This window comes from Triturus cristatus, chromosome 12 (genome assembly GCF_964204655.1).
Source record: "Triturus cristatus chromosome 12, aTriCri1.1, whole genome shotgun sequence".
NCBI classification, from domain to species: Eukaryota; Metazoa; Chordata; class Amphibia; order Caudata; family Salamandridae; genus Triturus; species Triturus cristatus.
The window spans coordinates 232,680,464-232,704,858 of record NC_140595.1 but is presented as its reverse complement, the minus strand read 5'-3'; the positions used below and the strand labels follow the sequence as shown (position 1 = coordinate 232,704,858).

At 42.6% G+C, this 24,395-nt stretch overlaps 1 protein-coding gene across 3 annotated transcripts in view; it reads right to left on the bottom strand.

Annotated features, from left to right (window-relative positions):
* The window catches only part of LOC146775773 (uncharacterized), a 409,198-nt gene that overhangs the window by 93,732 nt on the left and 291,071 nt on the right, over window positions 1-24,395 (bottom strand). For all 3 annotated transcript variants that reach the window (XM_085636851.1, XM_085636852.1, XM_085636853.1), the window contains exon 5: window positions 23,805-23,894. In XM_085636851.1, the coding sequence (XP_085492977.1) occupies window positions 23,805-23,894 (90 nt within the window). The remainder of the gene's footprint in view (window positions 1-23,804; window positions 23,895-24,395) is intronic.

Below are 24,395 nucleotides of genomic sequence, written 5' to 3'. Positions count from 1 at the left end.
CTCCCTAAGTTTAGGACACCCTTTAAATACGTTGATGTTTATTGAGACCAGTTCCAATACAAATTAGTCCATCTACATTAATAACCACTCCCTTGAGAGTATGGGTTTTTTACTCATATTTTGGAGTGATTTTCAGCATGGAGTTCAAATGATTTCCTTTGTTTGATTCTTTTAGATGCCAACTTCATAAGGTAAATGGTGGGATTTACAGCCTTGTGAGACGGTAGGGGCACGCAAATACTGCCTGTACAAAGTATATAAAGTCAAACGTGTTTGCAGTATATGGTGCTGAAATTTGGGGGTGTTGGGACAGCAATGTCCCGGGCTTGATAACGTGGGCATGTAACCTCTGCCCCGAGTAACCCAGATGCATGATATCTTGTATCCTGATATATGTCTGTTGACCTAGCACGCATGACAATCATGCATGCATGCATGTTGTGGCCTAGGCAGTTCAGTAGGTTGAGAACCAGAGCCTGGCTCTGTAGTCTGGAGGGGCACATCGAATGTACACTCAAGCTAATATGAGCCTATTTCTGTGTCTTTAGCATATACATTAAGTGGTAGAGGCAGAGTAGCTCATGTTTTCCAATTGATAGAGATAAACAGGTATGTTTACTGTTTAAAGAGATTGTAGTGCCTACTGCCTGCACTCATGCAAAGTTCGACTTGAATGTAGTACCCAGACCCAGCGCTGATCCCCAGAGTGAACGCACATATGTACTGTGTGAACGTGGTGCTGTTAGCAGAGCTCTATGTTAAATACAAGTGCTTGTTTTGACTAGGCTGTAATGAGGCTTGCATTTAGCTTAACCTCATTTTCTAATGGTGCTTTGTACATGTTGTTCTTATGCAAGAATGGACCTTGCGCACATTATTTCTAATTGAAAGGAAATGCTCTCCTGCACCTTTGACACAATATGATTTTCTTGCCACTTTATTTTTTAAATTGTGTCTGTGAGAGGTGCACTCCCTGGCAGAGTCATAATGGAACGCTGCTGTAAGATGCAGACCGGCTGTCCCTGGCCTTCATCCTGAGAAGAAAGAGAGCTGTACACTCAGAGGTGCATCAGTGGATGCACTGTTCCTGGCTTCCTGACATACAGCAACAATGTATGAGGTTAGGTCTTTCCAAAATTCATTCAGATGGGTACTCCCGGTATGCTCTCTTTAGCATAGAGGCTAGCAATAGATTGAAGTAACATTAGCAACATTATCATGATTAAATTGTTTGTATTTTTAACTGTTCTAATAATGCTTATTAGAATATAGTGCCTCATCTTTCTGACAATCGCAGTGCATGCTTTATTTGCAAAGATTAAGGCATGTCAATAAATGTTTGAAAATCCAGTATTGTATCTTTTATTTGTGACACTTAAGGCATAAAAAAGTGACAAATGAAAGCGTTAGATCTGTTACCATGATTTCCTTGGTAATCTGAGAGTCATATTTTAGGTTACTGACAGCATCTATAACCCTGGAGGTTTAGGAGCTTAGATGTGGCACTGTGAGCTTGCCAAACAGACCAACATTTACTGATTATATAACAAGACTCAGTCTCTGTATTATAAAGTTTTAATGATCTAAATAAATAGTCCTTTTTAGATTAGTAGGAGCCGTATAACATGACGTTCGATGTTCTAGGGATGTTACCTATTTAATGGGTCTCCTGAGTAGTTAACTTGCTTGTGCCCAAAGCCCCTCTATTAACTCTATATGGGTATGTATGTGGGACTAAGGGTTTTTATCCCCCTTCAGCTTAATAGGAATCCACATTGATTATATAAAAGGATTGCTCCCTAAAGTCAGGGCCACTGGAATTATGTGGCAGGAGAAAGCTTAATTATGTGTCAGGGTTGCCGAAATTATGCAGCAGAAAAAGGTTAATTACTGTCACGGCCAGCATGACTCGCGAGGGGGTCACACAAGGAGGGGGGGTTGCACAGGGGGGTTAATTTAATTTAAAAAATATATATATAATTAAACTTAAACTTACTTTCCTGCCGGCCGGGTCCCGCGTCTTATCTGCTCTTCTGCTCTCCAGAAACAGGAAGCAGAGCAGGCATCCAGGCTCCCTCCCTTCCATAAGCCAATCACAGTGCTGCAAGCAGCGTTGTGATTGGTCGGGACGCCGTCCAAGTAGCCGCTTATGGTGAGGCCATTTTTTCCATGTAGGCTGTATTGCAGCCTACATGGAGAAGGGCAGAGTGCACATGACTGGTTTGGGTGGCCCCAGGGGGGTGACCAAACAGTCTTTGGCACTCAGGAGTGGGCAGGCACCCCACTCCTCCCCTGCTCTCAGAGCGGCCCCGCCCACCCGCAACCAAACATTAAATGGTAATAAAGGAAAGTTATTACCATTTTATATTTCAGCTTCTCGCACTGTGAGAAGCAGTGGGGCGACGCTCCTCTGCCCTAGTGGAGGGGACGTCCCTGGTTAATTATGCTGCAAAACGTGGCACAATATGTGATAGTATTACTTCATTATGTCATCATTTTTACACTTGGTAACACTGTTTGGGCATTGGTTGCACCTCATTAGTACCAGTTTAATACCCAGATATAGCAGTAAGAAAGGTGACCAGTCAAGCTTTGCAAAGGGCTTTCCACTGTGCAGCAACACGTGTCACTGTATTTTTTGTAACTTTTGAACCGTTTGATCTTGAAAGTTTTGTTAAAATCTGCAGATTACGCTGCAAATGATGGACTATGTGGCAAAAACATCAAATTCATAATTATGTGAAATCACCACAGCAGGACGATCGCATAATTCCAGTGGCCCTGCCTATAGTATTTTCCTTTCTTTGAATTCAATTAGTTAAATATAGCGCAACCAGTAGTCATTCCTGTAAACTGCAGGCAAGCAGTAACTGCATACTCAACTACAATACAGATGTGAAGTTTTTTTATTCCTGGGTTGATTTTCCTTCAGCCAATGCCAATACACAAACATTTCATGCATACGATGAGGCTGAAGTTCCAGCTGCAAATAGAGCCTAGGAATATTTAGAAATTCCTTTAACATACCAAGAACATCATGTCAGACTGGGTCCTCTCAGTAATGATGGTGTGGTGATGGACAACCTGACCAGTCTTAGCAGGCTATACAACTTATCCTAAAGCACAACAATTACAACAGCGTGACACCATTTCTCTGTTAAACCATTTGTTCAGTCTATATCGCCGTTTAATGCAGTATGTTCTGTGTGCAATCACTACTGCCCCAGCAAGGGCTCCTCAAGCTGGACAGGTTCAATTGGCCATGCCTGCCGTTAGTCCTATAACTATTAATGCCATTGTGGGTAAAATCCCAACCAAACGGGTGGACATTCCGTTTTGAATTGCACAAGAAACAAATCCGCTTGAGGCAGTGTTTTCCCATATGGGACCCCATGATAAATTCAGAATTTTCACTATGTGTCTTCCACATGGGATGGTTCTCCCTGTTGAGGAGTGTAATACGTGGGGCACTGTTTTTGCAGCTATATATACCATCACCCATGGTACTCTGTCCATTGCTGTTTTAACGGAAGACCTTAAAAAGATTCAGGCTGAACATGGAGCAGCCCCTGCCCTCGACTTGCGGATGACACTCATTGGCAACTTAGCCACCGTTTCCTCAATTGTATTAAGTTATATTAAAGGGGAGACAGCTTCTTTGCCAAAAAACGCCAATGGCTCGCTACAGTTCCAGAGGCAAACCAAGGACACATGGCTTCTACAATTATTTTGAAACCTATACCTCTATAAGTCGTGATAGTCTGGGAACCAGGCCTAATAAGCCACAACTTAGAGGCAAATCTGATGCCAAAGTTTCCAAGCAGACCCCACAATCTTCTACAAAGCACTGGGATATACATAAAGCTAAAGTAAAAACCTGGCCGGAGTGGATCTCTGCAACCGGAGTCTTCCGAATAACATTGCAATGTGCGTAACAGAGATATAATTTAACAGCCTGATAAGTATAAGTATTCTGTTAAACGTCCTTTTCAAGACTCTGCAGACAGAAGGTCAGAGACAGGGGTCAAAGCGACCGCAGACAGGAGTATGTGAAACCGAAAATGTACTCACACCACTCTTCTGATGTCATCATAAAAAAGGAAGAGAAACTTCCACAACAAAAGAAAGGACAATTTAAAAAAAAAAAGAAAGTGGCTACAATTTCCCCTAAATATGCCACAAATACTCAGAATTCTTCTTGGTACAAGATGTGTGCGGGAGCCCTGGTCAACAGTGCGGCAGAGGCCACCATAGTTCATCAGACTCTTCAAGAGTTTCTGGTGGTGGGACTAACTAAGGACTACCTTCAAGTTGAAACTACAGAACAGCGGCTCATACCTCCAGTACACTTCATAAAATAGACTTAAAAATGTAGGGTGACATATCACGTACTATTAAAGTAATATTCTGTCAGAATTTAACTAATGAATACGACATTCTCCTGGCTGAGATAGATTAGCCAACTCCAAGCACGATACTCTATTACACATGAGGTTAAATGCCCTGTTAGGAAGATTTTATCACAGTTAGAATATCAAAGTGTGATTGAGCCTTGTCTCTCCACCATGAATAATCCAATGTTTCTTGTGATATGGACTGTAGACAATTAAACAGTAAAAACCACGCTTTTGTGGTGCAAAATGCATATAGCGGAGTACCACCTTTACAACACAGTCGTTACACCGCGATAGCTTTACAACACGGTCATTACAACGCAAGTCATTACAACGACTTGCACTGGATGGCGCTCTACACTAAGGAATAGTATGATTTACTATTGAAACACCTTCCCTACTGTTCCACACACTGGAGTTGGAATAGTAAATCATACTAATCCTAAATCCAGCACCTCTACAAGTCGTTGTAATGAATTGCGTTGTAACGAACGCGATGTAAACTACCGCATTGTGAATGTATGAGAAGTAACGTCATACATTCACACATAGCACATGATAAACAAAATTGTTAGTAAAAAAATACAAAACGACATTGGCTGTTTCCAAGGTTTTTTCCTGTCAATATATTGCGCTGAAAGCCATGGCTTAACAGCCTTCACAGCACTCGGGCCCAAAGTAGGTTCTGTAGGCTCCCACAGGGTATAAGAACAGTCCAGGTCTGTTTGCTGCCCGAGTAACATCAATTCTCAAAACATTTATCCAGAAGTATTGTCATACATTGATGATATTTACCACACGGATGATGATCTACATATTTGACCAGGGTGAATAGCATAATATTGGGATTTGCAGAACCCGACAAAAAAAAACAATTTTCTAGAACCCAAAGTTGCCTTTGTCAGTGCCCTATTTTTGGGATGCAAGTTGTCAAATGAAGGTAAAAGCTAGCACCACATTTCTTAGAGAAATGTGCTCTCTTACAAACACCAAATTCATTGAAAAAGCTTCTGGGTTTTCTAAACTTTGGTACAACACACATACCAAATTATGCACAGTGGAATACTGAACACAGTGATTTTCTCAGAAAGTTACAGATCGACATGCTTGAGTTTAAACATTTACACACTTAGGTTAGCACTACCAAAGTGGCAATCCCCATAATTGTGTGTTCCACTGGATACACATATGTTTTGTTCAATGACGGTGAAACAGTGGTGATTGCACTTATATTCCAATATGGAAATGCGTTTTGCATTGCCAGAACATTTTTTGACTGCAGTTCAAACAGCTGCCCTGTAGGAGCGTCCACTGACTCTGGAGAAATGCATTACTGTAGTATCTCCTGTTTCAGCCTTAGAGGCTGTCACCAAGGCCAGTGTTCCTAACGTGAAAACTTAGTTGGATTCATTGGGCCACTTCCTTGACTGTTACCAATGTGGATTATGTTTTTGATTCTACTTTACTAGCACAGGCATACCACCAGTATGAACAAGAATATCCAGTGTCTAGTGAAATTTTGCCTCTTGATTAATATGATTTTAAAACATATATTGATTGGTCAGCCCAGCCCGCGGTTGGTACGAAGTACAGATTTTCAGCAGCATGTCTCATGAAAGATGGTGTATTTCAGGCACAAAACATATAAAGAAACCTCAGGTGACTGTACCACTCAGCTGGCTGAACAGAAAGCTTTGGTTCTGGCACTACAACACATGGATCCTGAATTTCCCGCGCTGATAGTCTGTGATTCCTATTTCTGTGCCCAGGCCTTTAACGATAACTTACCTTAATGGCACTTGAATGGAAAAGCTATCAAGCATAAATTCTATACGGCAAGGTGGCAGCACTTAAGGATGCTTTGCCATGGGCTCATGTTATTCATACATTGAGTCATCAACGTGTTGGTATACATGTTGCAGAGAATTCATTGGATGATGAAGCTGCCAAGGTGGCTGCTCAGACAGTTTTAGTAGCTGTGCTTACTCGTTCGTGAACAAGGACTGATGTTGACATTATGGCTGCGGTCACTGCTTCGGTTAGTGGCGAGCCCTTGTCTAAAGGCTATTCAGCAAAATACTCCTATTGAGCCCTTAAAATATCCCCTTAGCCCGCATTCCCGGGATGGATGATCAAGTGATATCCAACAGGGAATTCAGGTTAGAGTTAATAATAGCTGCTCATGAGGGGTTAGCGTCTGTTCATGCTGGTGTGGTACCTACAGTTTCTTTACTACAGAAACGCTACTGGTGGCACCACATACGAGATTCTCCTTGGGGTCCCAAAGTATGTTGGGACACCGTGGCTAGAAATGCTCCCTTTGACATCAATGAATGTTTAGATGTGTATCAAGAATTACAAGACTTCTGAGATGAGCAGTTCAATTTGAATTCTAAACGTTCAGCCACTGATGAAGTGAAAGAGCAGCCAGCGATTTCTGGTGGGATTCCTAAAGTCGGGGATCTTGTCCAGGAGAAGATCGCAGATAAAAAAAGAGTTCAGTCCGTCCTATCATGCCCTGGTAACTGTCTTTGCTGTTAAAGTTACTCAAACTGTACTTATGCCACTGCTCGCTGATTGTAAACACAACAGACTTGTTTCAATTGATATGATCAAGCTACACCTTGTGGCAGTCCTACATAGTAGGCCATTGGGGTTCCTGGGTAGTTCCTTTACACCTCTCCTTACCCTGCGCGAAATCCTTCTACATGCTTTAGGCAGTCCAAATCTTTCTACACCCCGGTTGGGGTCTACAGATGCTGAACTTTTCATCATAATGTGAGTTTGCCATTTTCACATTCCACTGCTGTGCCTTGCAATGAAGTTATATACTTTCAACCGTCTTTGGAAGTATCTACCTGCTCTCCTTTGCCCACTGAGTTTCCTTTTTTTTTACCTTGACTGCCTCTGGTTATTTTATTGACATTGATGATTTTTCTTCTGACTCTTCACATACCTCCATATGTGCAATTTACCTTTGTCGAAAACAGACTTATCTGGTTCATCTATGGTCCTACTGTTGGATTTGTCTTTCATAATTTTTTCTTTTGCTCTGGATTGGGTTTATCACAGTTTTCTTTCTCCTTTTGAATGGACACTACCTCCCAGATGGAGCTTCACCAGAACTTGTAGCTGAGGTACTTATGCCCCATTCTTCTTCAGATAACCTCCGAAGAGACTTGTCCCTGGTGAACATTACTGTAATTTCTGTACATGTATTGTTTGGGATAAAGTTCCCTATGATATGTTTGGACCAATTGAAACATTTCGAATTCCACATGTTTTTAAAGCTGTTATGGGTGATTTTATCTCCCCAGGCTCCATGTACAATGAATGGGATGCTATGACTGTTTCTAATATGTTATCTGAATTATAATTGAACACTGTATTTGAGAATGAGGATTTCTATTTGAATTCTGCAGATTATGTTGAAATGTTTTGTTATTGTCATCATGCACATCACTTTTTACACAGAGTTAGTACTCCGGGTGCTGTTTTTATTCATACACAGTGGAAACACTGTCTGAAACCACCTGTGGGTAGTCCTAATAAATATTTGAAAAAATTCACTTATTTTTCTGGTCAAGTCCGTACAGATCCTGGTTTTTATGTTTATAAACTTGCGTCTTTGCCGGCGAAGCAAAATATGCTCACACAAACAACATTGATTTATTCAAATTTATTTATTTCACAACTAGCCATGCAGGGTTATGAATATTGGAAGGAAAATGTTGACCTTAAATCTGTTGGGGAAACATGACACTGACAGGTACAGGGCAGGTATGCTTTATTTTAGGCTTGTCAAATCCCTTGCCAAATTATATTTCTAAACATGACAGTACATCAGACTACATTTCTTGGTTTGGCTAATCGTAAATATGTAAATATGCCAAGCATACCCTTTTGATGGTTGGCAACAGGTTACGTGACGCTAGCTCTATAACACTCTCTGGTACCTGTATAACGAAATTGCTGCTAATTTTCTTTGCTACTAAAATTGATGTTTGGGGAATCTTTGTAATTGTTCCTGGGGTTTACTATGTTTTTCCTGCATCGTGTTCTTAGGGGTGGAGGGCAGTGGCTTTTTATCATTTAAATAGTGGCCGTGTTTAGAGCCACTTCCTGGTTTCCATCCTTTCTGACTAGAACTGCCATTTTGGAGTACGGTCTAGTCGCTCAGCATTGATCCAGCCCAGTACTTAAGGCACAGTGTGGCGCGGATGCGAGCTCTGCAACATTGTCTGGTACCTGTATAACCAAATTGCTGCTAATTTGTTTTGCTACTAAAATTGACGTAGGGGGAATCTTTTTAATCGTTCCTGGGTTTTACAGTTTTTTTACTGCCTCTTGTTATTAGGGGTGAAGGGCAGGGGCTTTGTGTCATTTTAATTGTGGCCGTGTTTGGAGCCACTTCCTGTTTGACATAATTTCTGACTAGAACTGCCATTTTGGCGTGCTGTCTACGCTCAGCATGTATGCGGCCGTCTGTGTCCGCCCGGTGCCAGGGGCCTGGGACCCTGCTCATTTTTAAAGATGAGAAAAACCTATACATCAGAAAAACTGCTTCAAGTTTAAGGTAAATAACTGTAGGAATGTAATACCAGTGCTTGATACACCTACAACCTGCACAAAATAAAAGTGGAAGGTAAGGATATCACACTACACTACACCGATCGCTAGCACCAAACCATCTAAAAAATCACACCATTCTCATAACAAGCAGATGTATTTACTGAATTGAAGATCCCGCCCTAAAAACAGTGCAGAGCTATTTTTTTTCTTAGAGGAGAAGTGACCCGATGACATGTTTCTAACTGAAACATGGCTAAAATTAGTCAACCTGAGATGTGATAGAATGCACTACAAGTTAAATCAAGATTGACAGTGATTTAAATGAGTACTCCCAGTCAAAATTAATGATGTGCAGCCCCGAAAATGCTCTTCCTCTGCAGCATTAGTTTTCCAAAACAATCTGGTGTGTATAGATCCCATACTCTATGAGATGTAACCCCAGACATAGCCACGGCTCTTCAGCCTTGATAGTGAGGTGTAATAGAGATGACAGAAGAGAGGGGGTAGCTATAATTTTTAAGAAAGAAGTCACTGCCACCTTTACTCCAATACACACGCTGGGCTGTAAGTGTCTTTATTTGTCACTGGAGTTTGCACCTACCTTTACCTTTTCAGGCACTGTAATGTACCACCCTCCTGGGACGGTCTCCCAATTTGCCGCATCTTTAACTGATTTAGCAGCAAAATGGAGCATTCAAAAAGCGAATGTCTCTCTACTGGAGGATCTTCACATCGATTTAAGCAAAGTGGGTGTGAAACTGCAAAGGTGGTAATCCAAGATCTAGAAGCACTACAACTAAGCCAAATTGTAAAGACTCGTACACACAATACAATCAAGGGCATCTTTTGAACCCTGTCTTTACGAATCTTAATAATCTGGTGACAGATGAAGCAATCCCTATACTATGGTCTGACCACCACATAGTCACCATTTGGCTCGACGTCTCCGAAACAACAGTCAAGCAGCTCCCTTCTCAAAAACCTAAGCGCTTATGGTCCAAGCTCAACATAAGGGAATAGATGGACGCTCTCACTGAATCAGTTCCCACTCTAAATGGTGACACAAAGGAACAATACAACACATTTGTGAGATGGTTAATAAACACTTTAGGGCCACGGTTCCCCATAAACTTCCTAAACTAAATTAGACAAAAGGTAGAGCCCCATGGTATACACCAGAGCTGACCCTGTTAAAAGAGAAGCATAAAAGAGGGAGGGAGAATGGAGGAAAGCATAAAACATCAAACACTGTTACAGAGTAGCTATAACAAACTACAAACGAGCAATATGACTGGCCAGAATTGCTTACTTTGAGGAAAAAATAGAGCATGCCCCCAACTCCTTCACGGAATTATTTAAGGTAGTAAATGGCCTCATGAATCTTCCCTCCTACTCCATAGGTCTCCTGTCTTCAAAAGAACGCTGCAACATGCTTGCTAACTACTTTCTTAACAAAGTTAATAACATTTTGATCCTCCTACCATTATCTGCCACACATAATGCCATCGCCCCAGCAGCGTAGTTTATAGGACCCACCCTGTCATCTTTCGTTGCGCTGAGCAGCGTAACTATGGAGTCCACCCTAAGGTCAATCAAATCAGAATCTCCTTTGGACCAGGTCCCTCCTTATATTTTAGGTCGAGGCTACAATGTCCACCTGCCCATCATCATGGACATTCTTAACCACTCCCTGTTAAGTGCTTACATTCCCCAAGCACAGACACACACAATAGTAAAGTTGATCCTAAAAAAATCTACAGCGAATCCACTTCTGGCAGATAGCTGCAGACCTATCTTCCTGCTTCCGGGAGTGAGCAAACAACTAGGCAAGCTTCCTAATAAGCATCTGTTCAGCTTTCTGGAAATTCATGACATTTTCCACCCCACCCAGACAGGTTTCAGATCAGGCTGTAGCACAGAGACCCTACTGCGGGTAGCAGCCGAGGAACTCCATTCAGTTCTAAATAAAGATAGTTCACTGGCAATGATAATGTCGGATCGAAATGCAGCCTTCAACACTGTGTTGCATCCTACCCTCATCCAGAGGATGAGGGAAGTCGGAATCAGTGAAGATGCCATCAAGTGGCTGGAAGCCTTCCTGGGTAACAGGAGCTTCCAGGTGTGCGAAGGTTTACCCTACTCAACCATCCATCTCTACAATGTGGAGTCCCACGGGGCTCCTCACTAAGCCCCACACTTCTCAACTTGTACGTAGACCCCTAGCAGAAATCGTACAGTCACACGGTCTTCCCTCAGTGTAACAGGCAGATGATACACAAATCATCATGGCCCTTACACCCGATGTCAGCTGAACCGCCACTCAGCTTTACTCATGCCTTAAGGAGGTCACAGACTGGATGTTCACAAGCAGTCTGAAATTCAACGGCAACAAAATGAAGTACTTGTGGTCAGGAACAACAGGTCAAGATGGCTGGAACTGTCATGGCCAGAACAACTAGGAGAGTTACCTGAGCCTGCCCAGGCAGTAAAAAGTCTGGGTTTCTGGACAGATGACAAACTCACAAAAGAAACACAGACCAGAAAACTAGCGGGATCCTATTTCGGCATCCTGAAATCCCTCAGAATGTTCTTACATATGTTACCATAATCCACTAGGAGAATAGTGGTACAGGATCTAATAATCTCATGCCTAGACTATGGTGACTCACTCTACTTAGGGAGTCCAAAAATTGTGATAAAAAGACTCCAAAGGGTCCAGAATGCCGCAGGCAAAGTCCTTCACAAAATACCTAAGCACCATAACAATAATAAACAATCTTTATTCAGCAGTGAACACAGCCATAAAAGATATCATACATTATTCATTCATTATCATCTTTATTCGATTGACAAAGTGTATCATAAAAGTATACATAAAAAAAGGAATCCATTAGAAATAGAGATAGTTTAAAAACAAGAACAGTAAAATACATGCACAGTTTAGCATACAGCAGGTAGTGACTTTCTTCTAGATATTGCAGCTCTTGGAAATCTTGCTAATACCACGCATGTATACAGATTTGTAAGTAATTGCAGATATAAAAACGCTATCCTACATTGTTTAAAATTTAAAGATTTCATCAAAGGCTTAATAAAAAGAATTCCTAAAATCTGTATAAAATTTACAAAAGAATAGTATGTGCACAGTAGATTGTTTAGACATGTTATCGCAAGGACAATACATTAGGTCACGTGACCAATTATAAATATTCGGAATGCTCGTCAAATGGTGAAAGATATCAAGCCTAAAGCGCGTTAAGACAAACCTATGCTGGGCATTAGGAACATTAGTTAAGTAGGGTTGCTTTGAAAAAGTGGTCAGAACCATTTGGTTGTGTTGAACAGTTGGTTTGACCAATTCCACAGAGTCTCAGATCCTCCATTAGGTTTAAGCACTCTGTCTTTAATGATTTCCTTGTGATGTTACTCAAGGTTTCTGGTTGATCCTAGTATTCCGGGTGGTTAAGATCAGACATAAACTTCTTGATAAACTTTAACTATGGAATTTTTAGGGCAAGCTCGGAGCCACAGCAGTCCTTTTCAATGGCACAATTAAATTTCATATGATCCAGATCTTGTGGCAAAGAAGAACTGTCTGGACCTTTATCAGATCCGCTAAATAAGTAGCGCCCAATTCAGAGTAACACACAAAATTAGAACAGCTATTAGGGAGCGCAAGAAGGTTTTTAAAATTTCCTGCCATTTGTAATGATTCGACATTCATACACCCCCACAACTCAGAACCATACATCGCAATAGTTCGACATTTAGCATTATAAATAGTTAAAACATTTTTGTGCTGTTTATAAGCCCATTTTCCCAGTGAAATTCAACAGGGCCGTGATTGATCTAACAAATTGCAGCTGTCTGGAATTTATGGAGCTTCCCCACTTCCCTTCACAATCAAATAAAATGCCCAAGTATGAAAAGGAGGGCGTTAGTGGTAAAATGGCTTTTCCTATTAAAATGTTACGCCACTTGGCTATTTTTCAGCCTATTTTAATGACAAAGGTCTTGCTTATATTAATTAGTGGCCCAGGTTCTCCATGAAGTGAAAACATTTATCAAGGAGATGCTGCAGAGCCAATGGGGTGCGGGCCATAAGCACTGCAACATCCGCATAAAGCAGAATCGGTTTTGGCCAGTGCCCAATTTGAGGCAGATTCGTACACATAATGGCAAGAGAATTGCCCAGATTAATAATGTACAAATTAAACTAAAAAGGAGCAAGTACGCACCCTTGACGAACCCCTTTTTTAATACTAAAAGATTGTGTACATTCACCCTTCATACCAAAACGGATCCTTGCAGAGCTGGTTGAGTAAAGATATCTGAGAAAGTTAACAATAGTGATGAGGTGTGGAGAGGTGTGACTCACTGGTTAGAGGCGGCAGACCCGTAAGCAGAGGACGGCCCGGGACCAGGGTTCGATTCCCAACGCGGCAGGGTCGTGGACCAGGGTCAGTGGGCTCTATAATTCTCGCCTCGGTGCCTACTCCAGTCAGGGACCACACTCGGCAACTCTGGGCATTAGCTTGCCTCATCTTCACAACGGCCCCCCCAGACCGCCGTGGATGCTTGGTCGCACCTTAGAGATACCCATTAGGGACCATCTCTCAGGGTGAGCCAAGACGGGTTCCCCAGCGGTCGAAGCGCGGAGATACTCCTCCGGGAGTCGATTCTAGCGCTATATAAACCCACAATTAAATTAAATTATACCCTTCGAAATATGGCGGACCAGAGTTTATCATGGACTACACAATCAAAAACGCAAGACAAATCAACAAAAACTGCAAACAAGTTACCATGTTTTATGTGTACATATTTGCCCATTAACAAATTCAAATTGATGGCTTGCCCCATGGTCCCAATTCCCTGTTGGATTCCATGTTGTAGGTCCAAGATGATGTTGTTGCAGGTCGTCCACCCTTGTAATCTACATAAACGTATGCGACCCACAACTTTAGCCAAAGAATCTAGCAAAAAAATTGGTCTGTAGTACGTGGGGCAGTCAGCTTTTTTAAATATTGGCACAATTTGAGACTCAGACCAGGAAATTGGGACTCCGACACTCTGGCAGGATCTAAAGAAGAGAGTCAAGAGAGGGCTCAAAGATCAATATTAGCCTTAAAAAGGTGAATCGGGACCCCTTCTGGGCCTGGTGCTTTACCTCCCTTGCTTGATCTTAAAGCCAGGTTGACCTCTTTCAAACTGAAGTTGAGGTTAAACTGATTAGGGGAAAATGTAGACATAGAAGACTCCATCACAGGCACAGACATAGAGCTATTACCACCACCCCTTTCTGTTATATCATACATTAAAAAACAATAGCAAATCCAGTAAAAAACATATTTCATCATACATTAAACTTAGAAATGTCCCTGCCAATCTCATGCGTTTCTAAACTATCTTGATCTTACAATTGCTCTCGAGAGTTCATAGTATCAGCAATATATAGTTGCATAAATATCCTGTATCATAAACGCAACCGTAAAATCTTTCCTATCCATTTAAGCCTTTAATCATCATAGCATGGTTCACAAATATTCCTCCCTATCTCAATCATATCTGGATTTCCTTGATCTTATCATTGCTCTTAAAAAGTGCATTATAACAATGTACTGACATTCTGCAAAAGTTGCAAGTGCATAAGAGCAACACAAGCCTGCCTAAATCCCATTTCTTTTAAATTACGTTTAAGAAACTGTCGTCTGGGATGTGTAAAATATTTACATAAAAAAACAAAATGTAAAATATCCTGTGGAGACCTATGGTCGCAGCCACAGGGCCCTCTATCCTCGGTTCGTACTACAAAACCAGGAGGAGAGGCAACTAAGTGATCAAACATATTGAATCTAAAATGAGTAATTAAAAAACAATCATGGGGACTGGTTAAAATGGTAAGATAAGGCTCCTTTCCTGGCACTGATTTAACAAGAGCGTGTGCTCTTACCATAGGCTTATTAAGCTCCTCTCCTTCACGCTCGACACTAGCCTATTTTTTTAAAAACAAATCTTTATTTAATTTTTTATCCTCCCTCTTCACTATGTTGTGATTCATAAATATATCTGGTCTTCAGAGTGCACAGAATGATTCTTTGATATATCTTAGCCAGGGGATTTCCAATGCATGATTCAATGAAAGACAATCCAAAATTTCTGCTTGATTAAAAGATGCCTCTTCGTTGGACCAGACATTCACCCAGTAGAGCAGAGGCTTAACTGCAACTAAGTCAGTGATGTACTTGACCTCCCAGTTCCTCATGTACAGAGTATGCGGATGTTCGCTGTGGTGCTTTTAAAATCCGTCTTAGAAATTTATTTTGTATAATCTGTAATTTATCAGTTACCTTATAGCCCCATATCTCACTCCCGTACAAGGCCTTGGAAATACAAAATAATTGATATCATTTTTAAAATCACCCCCAGTGACCATTTAAGCACCATTCAGCCAGACCGGCCCTAGTAGCCCTTCACTGGCTAGTGGTTAAAAAGAGAATTCGGGTAGCTATGTGCTATATAAAAACAACTGAATTGAATTGTATTAATTTAATAGAACAACAGCTCAATGAGATGGTGCAAAATGGAAACATACAATCCGTTCTAGTTCAGGTGGGTGGTTATTATGGCTAGTTGACGCCAATGGTTGCAATGCCTGTTTTTCAAACTCTTCCAAGGGGTTTACAGCAAACACCAGGCAAGACCCCTGGTTTATTCAGACTTAACACTCAGGAGTAATTTCTACCTATAGCTTGGGAAAGTTATGCTAGAAATGGTTAGAACATTTCACCTTGTCCGCAGTTAAAAAACACTTATCACTGCCCTCTGATCATGATCATATTGATTTACAAGTTTTTGTAATAGGTCCCAGAACACCTCATTCTAAATGCTGTATTTATGCCACATACACGGAAATTCAGAACATTTCTCAACAGGAAGCTGTTGAAAGGCTAAATACAAATTGGTAAGGAAAGTCATAAAACAGCATTGTCAATTGTCGATAATTGGGATGACCAGATTGTCCATATACATTTATTGTTTGAATATTATTGTTTCCTCTATGTTTGATATTATACAGAATGACATGCCTATGCTTCAACATGGTCAAAGTCAATTAAGATCGATCTTACAGTTAAGTTGGACATTGAAGGTTTTAAAATCAAATCAAGTGCCATGGAAATATTTAAAGGCAACTAAATAGTTTTGCCTTATAATTTGACATGTATGCAGAAAATCATGGCAAATAAAGTAAACGTAAACAATGCTTAACATAGAAAGTTTAGAAACATTGCCTTTAACTGTAGCTGAAACCCCATCAGCCACATGGTGATTCACCGATTCATTTCTTTACCAATATCAATGTTTCATTTCACTGCATGTCTAAAACACTTCCCTGTGAGCAGGTATGAAGAAATAGGCGCACATTTTTTTTTTACATGAAGCTTGCTTTTTGCCCTATCAGTATGAATGCATGCATGACAACAAAGAGGTTTTTTTTTAAAGTCTACACGACTTTGCAACTTCTTTAGGCTATTCCTACGTTTTCAAGGAGATAACACTTCATGGTGTCTGTAATGCCTCAATGGCTAACCTTGGGTGTTATTTGAAGAGTATTCCTGTGCCATTGATAACCCCTGAATTTCTATTACTTTCAGATGGTAGCTGCTTAGTTTTAAATGTTCAGAGGTGCTGTGGGATGAAACCAAGTGTCTCTTATGTAGTAACTATTTTCAAGGTTGTGACTTGCTTTACGAATGTCTTAGTTCCTCCTACACATTCTCTTGGAGAAAGTTACTTTGTGGCCAATAGTCCCTCTTTCACAAATTAACTTTCATAAATTGAGCAGACTGAAAGCCTAATTGTTTAAAAAAAAAAGAAGTGGCATTAGCATTTGCCATTAAACTTTCGATTTCCAAGTTGTCCCTTCCTCAGCTAAAGTAGAATCACTTCTAAGGACTCCGTTACCACAGCATTTTGTTGAACTGATACACCATATTTTTATTGCTTCTAACACCTCTGGAGTGGCACACGTTTTTAAAGTGGTTGGGTCTGGATTTGGTGATACATTTCGGACTGTGCTTGGAGTTATTCCATCTTTTATACATTCATTATTTTAAGAGTTTTTGGAGGCATTCCAATTGTGCTGTTTCTTTTGGTTGCTATTTTGGTTTAATTTGCATTAATCTGCAATGACTGTCACACATCAAGAACTAATGGTAAGGAATTACCACACATACTCCCCCGTCATGAACACATGATACAGTATTTTGTAGAGTCCTTGTTGTAGGAACTGAACGAGAACTGGTCTCTGTCCTTCCGGGCCCAGTGGTTTCAGAGAGTGCAGCTCGTATTTCACTGCTTATGGTGCTCTTTTGAGTTTGCTATTAAGTTATGCCTTGCCATGCAATTCTCCCAGTTTCCAACAATAAATCCCCTCGACTTCTGTTGAATAGGCTGGAGAGGACTCTCTTTGCTTCCTGGATCTTGTTCAACTGGCCTGTGTGGATACAGGTTCTGTCATGGGCCCTTCCGACATTCCAGAACTGGGTGTCCCAGACTTGTTGGAGATGCCGCATTTCAATTTAGAAGCCTCTTAGACTCTTTCATCGGGTTTTTCCTTTTATTAAGTTATTTTCTGCATTTCTTCTTAGTTTGCATGTTTTTAATTGCTTTTTAATTGCTTTCAGCATCTGCTTGTTGTTTTAAAGTTTTAATGGGAAATGCAAGACTTTTTAAAGATAGATAATGCACAGATTTATATATATTTTTTATATTATTATTTCTTTTTGAGTCATCGCTTTTTCAACCAAGGGAAGTGCGTTATGCAGCTTGCATTTATCTTCCATTTTAGGTCTTGTGTTAACTTAGCCTCATTTTATAATAGTGCTTTGTACATGTTTACTATTGCAAGAATGGCCCTTTCACACATATACTTCTGATAGGCATTGACTGCCTGTAGTCTGTACATTTAGTTCCAGGGTCAGCACTGGCAGCCTGTAGTCTGTACATTTAGCTTCAGAGTCGGACAAATTCAGAACATGAGGCATTGTTTTATTTTCTGTGACCGCAAAGATTAAATTGTAACTCTGCCCCCATCTTTGGCACAGTTTGATTAGCTTGCCATTTTATGATTCAAATCGTGTCCGTGCTGAAGTCGGTGAGAGGTGCACTTCCTGCTGAAGTCATCACGGAATGCTACTGTAAGATGCTGCCCCAATGTCCACGACCTTCATCCTCTGAGGAAGGAAATAGTTTTACACTCTGAGGTGCATCCGTGGATGCGCTGATACTGGCTTTCTGACATACTGCACCAAGGTATGGGTTGGATCGATCCAAAAGGTTGGCTAGATGGCTGCTCCCAATAAGCTCTCTTTAGCATAGAGGCTAGCAATAGATTGGAGTAACATTAGCAATGTTATGAACAATTATCATGATTGAATTATTTGTATCTTTCACTATTCTAATAATGCTTATTACAATAATGTGTCTCATCTTTCTTACACTCCAGTTCATGTTTAATTTGCAAAGATTAGATCTTTTCAATAAATGTTTGAAAATGCAATATTGTATCTTTTCTTTGTGACACTGTAGGCATGCAAGAGTGGCAAAAGAAAGTGTTAGATCTGTTACCATGATTTCCTTAAGAATCTTAGAGTTATGGTCTAGGTTACTGACATCATCTATAACTCTAGAGGTTTAGGATTTTAGATGTGATACTGTGGGCTAACAAAACAGACCAGCATTTACTGATTATAGCAGAAGACTCAGTCTCTGCATTATGAAGTTTTGTTGTTCTAAATACGCAGTCCTACTAGATTAGCAGGAACCGTATAACAAGACCAGTGGAATCCATCCTGGATGGCCCTGTTCACTTTCAACGCTGGCCCGACTGAGCTTTTTGACTCGTGCAATAACTGTATTCTGATGTGATTCATAACCATCACTACCAAGAATCCAACCTTTGGTGGATTATACCATGAAGAATTCTACTGGTTACCGTTACCAGCCTCACTGGCTGTTCCCCCGTGTCCTGAAGAAGACCCGCCATGACTCCTTCTTCAATCGTGCACTTATCTGGGTCAAAACGTCGATGTACCTGTACAATCCATTCCCTACCCTCTCCACTCCACGTGAAAGGCAGGTTAAGCAGTATAAAAATTGGAGATTCATGTGTTTAGGGACGAATGTCCACTGAATTGAACTTTCTTGATACCTTTTGTACAGCACTGTATATAGTTTATTCTATTAAAGCATCTTGTGACCTCTAGATCACTTATCACCTAGCCTTGCATCGTTTTTCAATAATCTTTGTTTGCTTGTGACAGCCTTACTATGTTTTAACCAAAAACATTGTGAAAAGAAAAAAGTGATTAAGCTGTTAATATACTACCATTTGAGTAATTCAAATTAGGTGTGTTCCCCTTTCTTCATGCAAAAATATTTATCACACATTAAAGTAATTTCTGTACCCAACAGAACCAACATTAGCATATACTTTAGACGCCCATGTTTTGAGGGTCACTGGGTCACCTCATTATACTTGATGTATCCCTTGTACAACACAGCACACAATGGAGGTTGTGGCTCAGCCGCCCTAAACAAGGAAGAGTATTGCTGGTTCTCCCGGTTTGAAGGGTATAGCCTCAGACAATCATGTGTAGAAGGATGGAGACAGGACTGCCTTAGAAATGCAGCATTGACCATTTGGTTGACGGCTTGCAGATCATTTCTCCCAAGTAATGGTATCATAGCAGATACACACGGACCCCAAGACCACCCTAAGAGGCACCCTCGTCTACAGACCACACGGAACCGACCACAATTCTGCGACTCCATCGCCGACCTCATCAGCACACACGCGCTGACCTCCACAGACTACATCCTGCTCGGAGACCTGAACTATCATCTGGAGAACAACAACGACAGCAACTCCTCTACCCTGATCGCCAACCTCGCCAACCTCGGACTTGAACAGCTCGTCATGACGCCGACCCACATCGCCGGTCACAAGCTCGATGCCATCTTCTCCTCAAGCCCCCACGTCGCCTTCAGCCACGCCTCCGAACTCACCTGGACAGACCACCACTGCATCCACTTCACCTTCCGAAAACCCCACCGCACCCTACAGATCCCCCGCTGCTGCTGGGGCAAAGTCACTGAAGAACAACTACAGACAAACCTCGCACTCAACCCACCAACCAACCCCACCAACCCTGACGATGGTGCACGCATCCTCAGACGCTGGATGGACGACTGCGCCAACACCTTAGCCCCGCTGAAAACGCCAACCAACAGAGACAGCAGCAAGAGAGCCAGCTGGTTCACCCCGGAACTCCTAGCATCAAAGCGCGCCTGCCGGAAATTGGAGAACAAATGGCACAGCGAGAAGACGCCGGACAGCCTTGCTGCCCACAAAGACGCCATCCGCAACCACCACCACCTCATCAGGACCACCAAAAGGACCTCCTTCAAAGACCGCCTCGACAATAACGCACACAACAGCAAGGAGCTCCTCAACATCGTGAAGGAACTCTCCAACCCCAGCTCCAGCACCAACAACATTCCGCCATCACAGGCCCTGTGCGACTCCCTCGCCACCTTCTTTCCCCGCAAAATCACCGACATCCATGACAGCTTCAAACCCCGGACGGCCCCTACAGGCCTCGACGCGCCGGACCCACCGCACCCCATCGACCACGACTCCCTGACAACCTGGGCCAACGTGAGCATCGAGGACACGATCAAGACCATGGGCACAATCCACTCCGGCTCCCCGTCTGACCCTCTTCCACACAACAAAGCCGGCAGCTCCATTTCACCCCACCTGCGCAACGTCATCAACCTCTCCTTCAAGATTGCTACCTTCCCTGAGAGTTGGAAGCACGCCGAGATCAATGCCCTACTGAAGAAACCCAAGGCGGATCCTATCGACCTCAAGAACTTCCGTCCCATCTCCCTGCTTCCGTTCCCAGGAAAGGTCATCGAGAAGATAGTTAACATCCAGCTCACCCGTCACCTCGAAGACAACAGCATCCTGGACCCCTCCCAATCAGGATTCCGCAGCAACCACAGCACCGAGACCGCCCTCATCACCACCACAGACGACATCAGGATACTGCTAGACAACACCGAGACGGAGGCCCTCATCCTCCTGGACCTCTCCGCCGCTTTCGACACCGTCTGCCACCGCACACTACGCACGCACCTCCACGACGCAGGGATCCGAGACAAGGCCCTGGACAGGACCACCTCCTTCCTCTCCGGCAGAACTAAGAGAGTCCGCCTCCCCCCATTCCGGTCCGAAGCCTCCGAGATCATCTGGGGCGTCCCGCAGGGATCCTCCCTTAGCCCGACGCTGTTCAACGTCTACATGGCACCGTCGCACGCATCGCCCGACAGCACGACCTCAACATAATCTCCTACGCCGACGACACGCAGCTGATCCTCTCCCTCACCAAGGACTCCCTCACCGCCAAATCCAACCTCCACCAGGGAATGATGGCTGTTGCCGACTGGATGGAGGAAAGTCGACTTAAGCTGAACACAGACAAGACGGAGATCCTCATCCTCGGGCCCAACCCGTCAGCATGACTCCTGGCGGCCCACATCACTGGGGACACCCCCGGCTCCTACCAACCACGCACGCAACCTGCGAGTCATCCTCGACTCGAAACTCACCATGACCAAACAGGTCAACGCAGTCTCCTCTACCTGCTTCAACACCCTCCGCATGCTCCGCAAGATCTACAGATGGATCCCGACAGACACAAGGAAAACAGTCACCCAGGCCCTAGTCAGCAGCAGACTCGACTACGGAAACACCCTCTACGCCGGAGCCCCGACCAAGCTCATCAACAGACTGCAAAGAATCCAGAACGCCTCTGCACGCCTGATCCTCGACGTCCCGCGCTACGACAACATCACCCCCCACCTGAGGAACCTGCACTGGCTCCCCGTCGACAGAAGAATCTCCTTCAAGCTCCTGATCCACGCACACAAGGCACTCCACAAAACCGGCCCAGCCTATCTCAACAGTCGACTCCACTTCAATGTACCCAACAGGAAACTGAGCTCCGCGGACCACGCCCTGGCCACGGTCCCGCGCATCCGTAGAACCACATCCGGAGGCAGATCCTTCTCCCACCGCGCCGCCAAGACCTGGAACACCCTCCCCCTCAACCTATGACAAACCGAAGACCTGCTGACCTTCAGGTGACGACTCAAGACTTGGCTTTTCGACCAGTAGCAGCAGCACCCCCCCCCCCCAGCGCCTTGAAACCCTTGCTGGGGGCGTAGTGCGCTTTACAAATTAACTGATTGATTGATTGATTGATCGATAGTGGATAGCGGAAGTATGTCAGCAGATTCTTTTCAGATGTAAAGGAAAGCTTTATGCCAGGGCCTGCCCTTTTGTCTTCTCCCAAGTGCTATTCCCAGAACCACTGCTGACATCCTGGTGCAGAGCTTCTCAACTGATTGTGCTGCTGTGGTGGGTGCTCCGGCTGGAGACACCCCTCGTCACTACCTGTCGAGGAGAGTTTCACCAAAAACAATGACTATGGACATGATTGAGATTTTGGCAGATGGAATAATCTCCGTTGGCCTGGAGACAACTCTGCCCGGCACATTTATAAATGAGCGCCAAGCTGGTGGTAATTTATAATGCATTGGCAGGAACCACAGTCACTGCAGTTCCTGCCAATACATTTTTCTGTTTCGTACAGGGCTCGGTCAATGGGATGGAGCCCTGTAACAAACATATTCCTTTTTTTATTTTTTAAATAACATCCTGAAACTGGATTTTCTTTTGAAAATAAAAAATGCAGTGTTTCGCTTGCCATGCGTGTTCTCTGCCATTTCCCTGGCAAGGGGAGCATTTAGCAGTTTTTACTGCCATTTACCCCCAAGGATTTCATGGGCGTGACTGGCAGTGAAAATTGAACTGTAATTCCAACCACCTGAATTAGGTGGGCGGAATGATAGGTCAGCCTCCGACGGCCCTTACTCTGCAGGGTCTTCGGAAGAGATTAGTCACAGCAGAGACAGACTACTGAGTTCTGGGCCTCTGCCACCACACTAACTCCATGAGGAGAATTGGAATGCTCACCTCTTTAGCACTAGTGGCCTGGTGCCAAGTACTCGGCATTTGAAGGATCATAGTAGTTCAGGCATAGGGACTCCTGAACAAACACAGTTGGGACCCAGGCTTGTAATCCCTGCACAAGTTCTGACAGGGGAATGCTAGAAAATATAATAATTTTGAAAGGAATGTTTGGGTTTTGGGATTGACACATCCCACAGTAAGCTGGAGCCAATACACCCGGTTACAAATGTGGAGCTCCTATAGTAATGATATGCACCAGCCCTGTGAGACTTTGATATATTAAAAGGTCATGTGCAGGAACAAACACTGAGTTTTGAAACAAAGCAATTGCATGACTATACTGACTCGTAAAGAGATCTACTAACGTGGAAGCACCCAAAAATGGCAACAAAGACAATTTTCATCCCCCTCTAGTGAGATACAAAGCACCATAAAAAGACTTCTTACTTCCTGAACGATCAAAAGGAACTGTGATGATACTCCAGTAGTACTTACTCCAATAAATGCGGAAGACCCAGAATTGGTCAGAGGTATAGTCAGTCCCTCATATACTTGTTCTGCTGCTCCCCCAGAAAAGAAGTACCATGGAGCAGGTAGGATTGCTTGAACAGTCAATAGGAGAGCAACTCCTTATGAACATTTCCTCTAATTGAGTGCATTTGTAAATCATTTTAGCTTAGTCATTCAGTTTTCAATTCCAGCAACGTAACAAAGAAGGAATATTTGAACCTTACCCGAAAGAACATTGGTGCCTTTCTCTCCGTGTTCTACACCAAGCTGATCCACAAAACTTGGCACTAACTCAGTATTGAAAAAATGAATACCTGTTGTACAAGAAAAACACCCCTTTAATGTAAAAGTTATTATACTTGAGGTTGTAGGGGAAATTAACTTGTCTCATTGGTGCCTATTTTTTTTATCATTCTTTAGCTTGCTGGTAATTACCAATCCTCTGTTCTTCTATAATTTCAGTGACATATTGTACTTAAGAGGCACATTGCTGCAGATTTTGATATATATTTCATTAGATCAGTCTAATGATAACTTTATTTATTTGATTAGAAACTTGAATATCCTACAAAAGTGGCCAGTAATAGTTAAATATACTGTAGCTTGGTTATACACAAATTCCGTCATTTGTTCACATGACTAATATACATGAGAATACCCAGAGAATACCCAGTTTAGTTTGAGAGCAAGGAGAAAGGAACAGTGATAATCTATTCAAATCAATTCAATAAACTTTATTGAGATTCATACGAAAATACATACATTAGTTACTTTAAAAATGATAAAACTATAAAATACATAATTTGCCTACATGA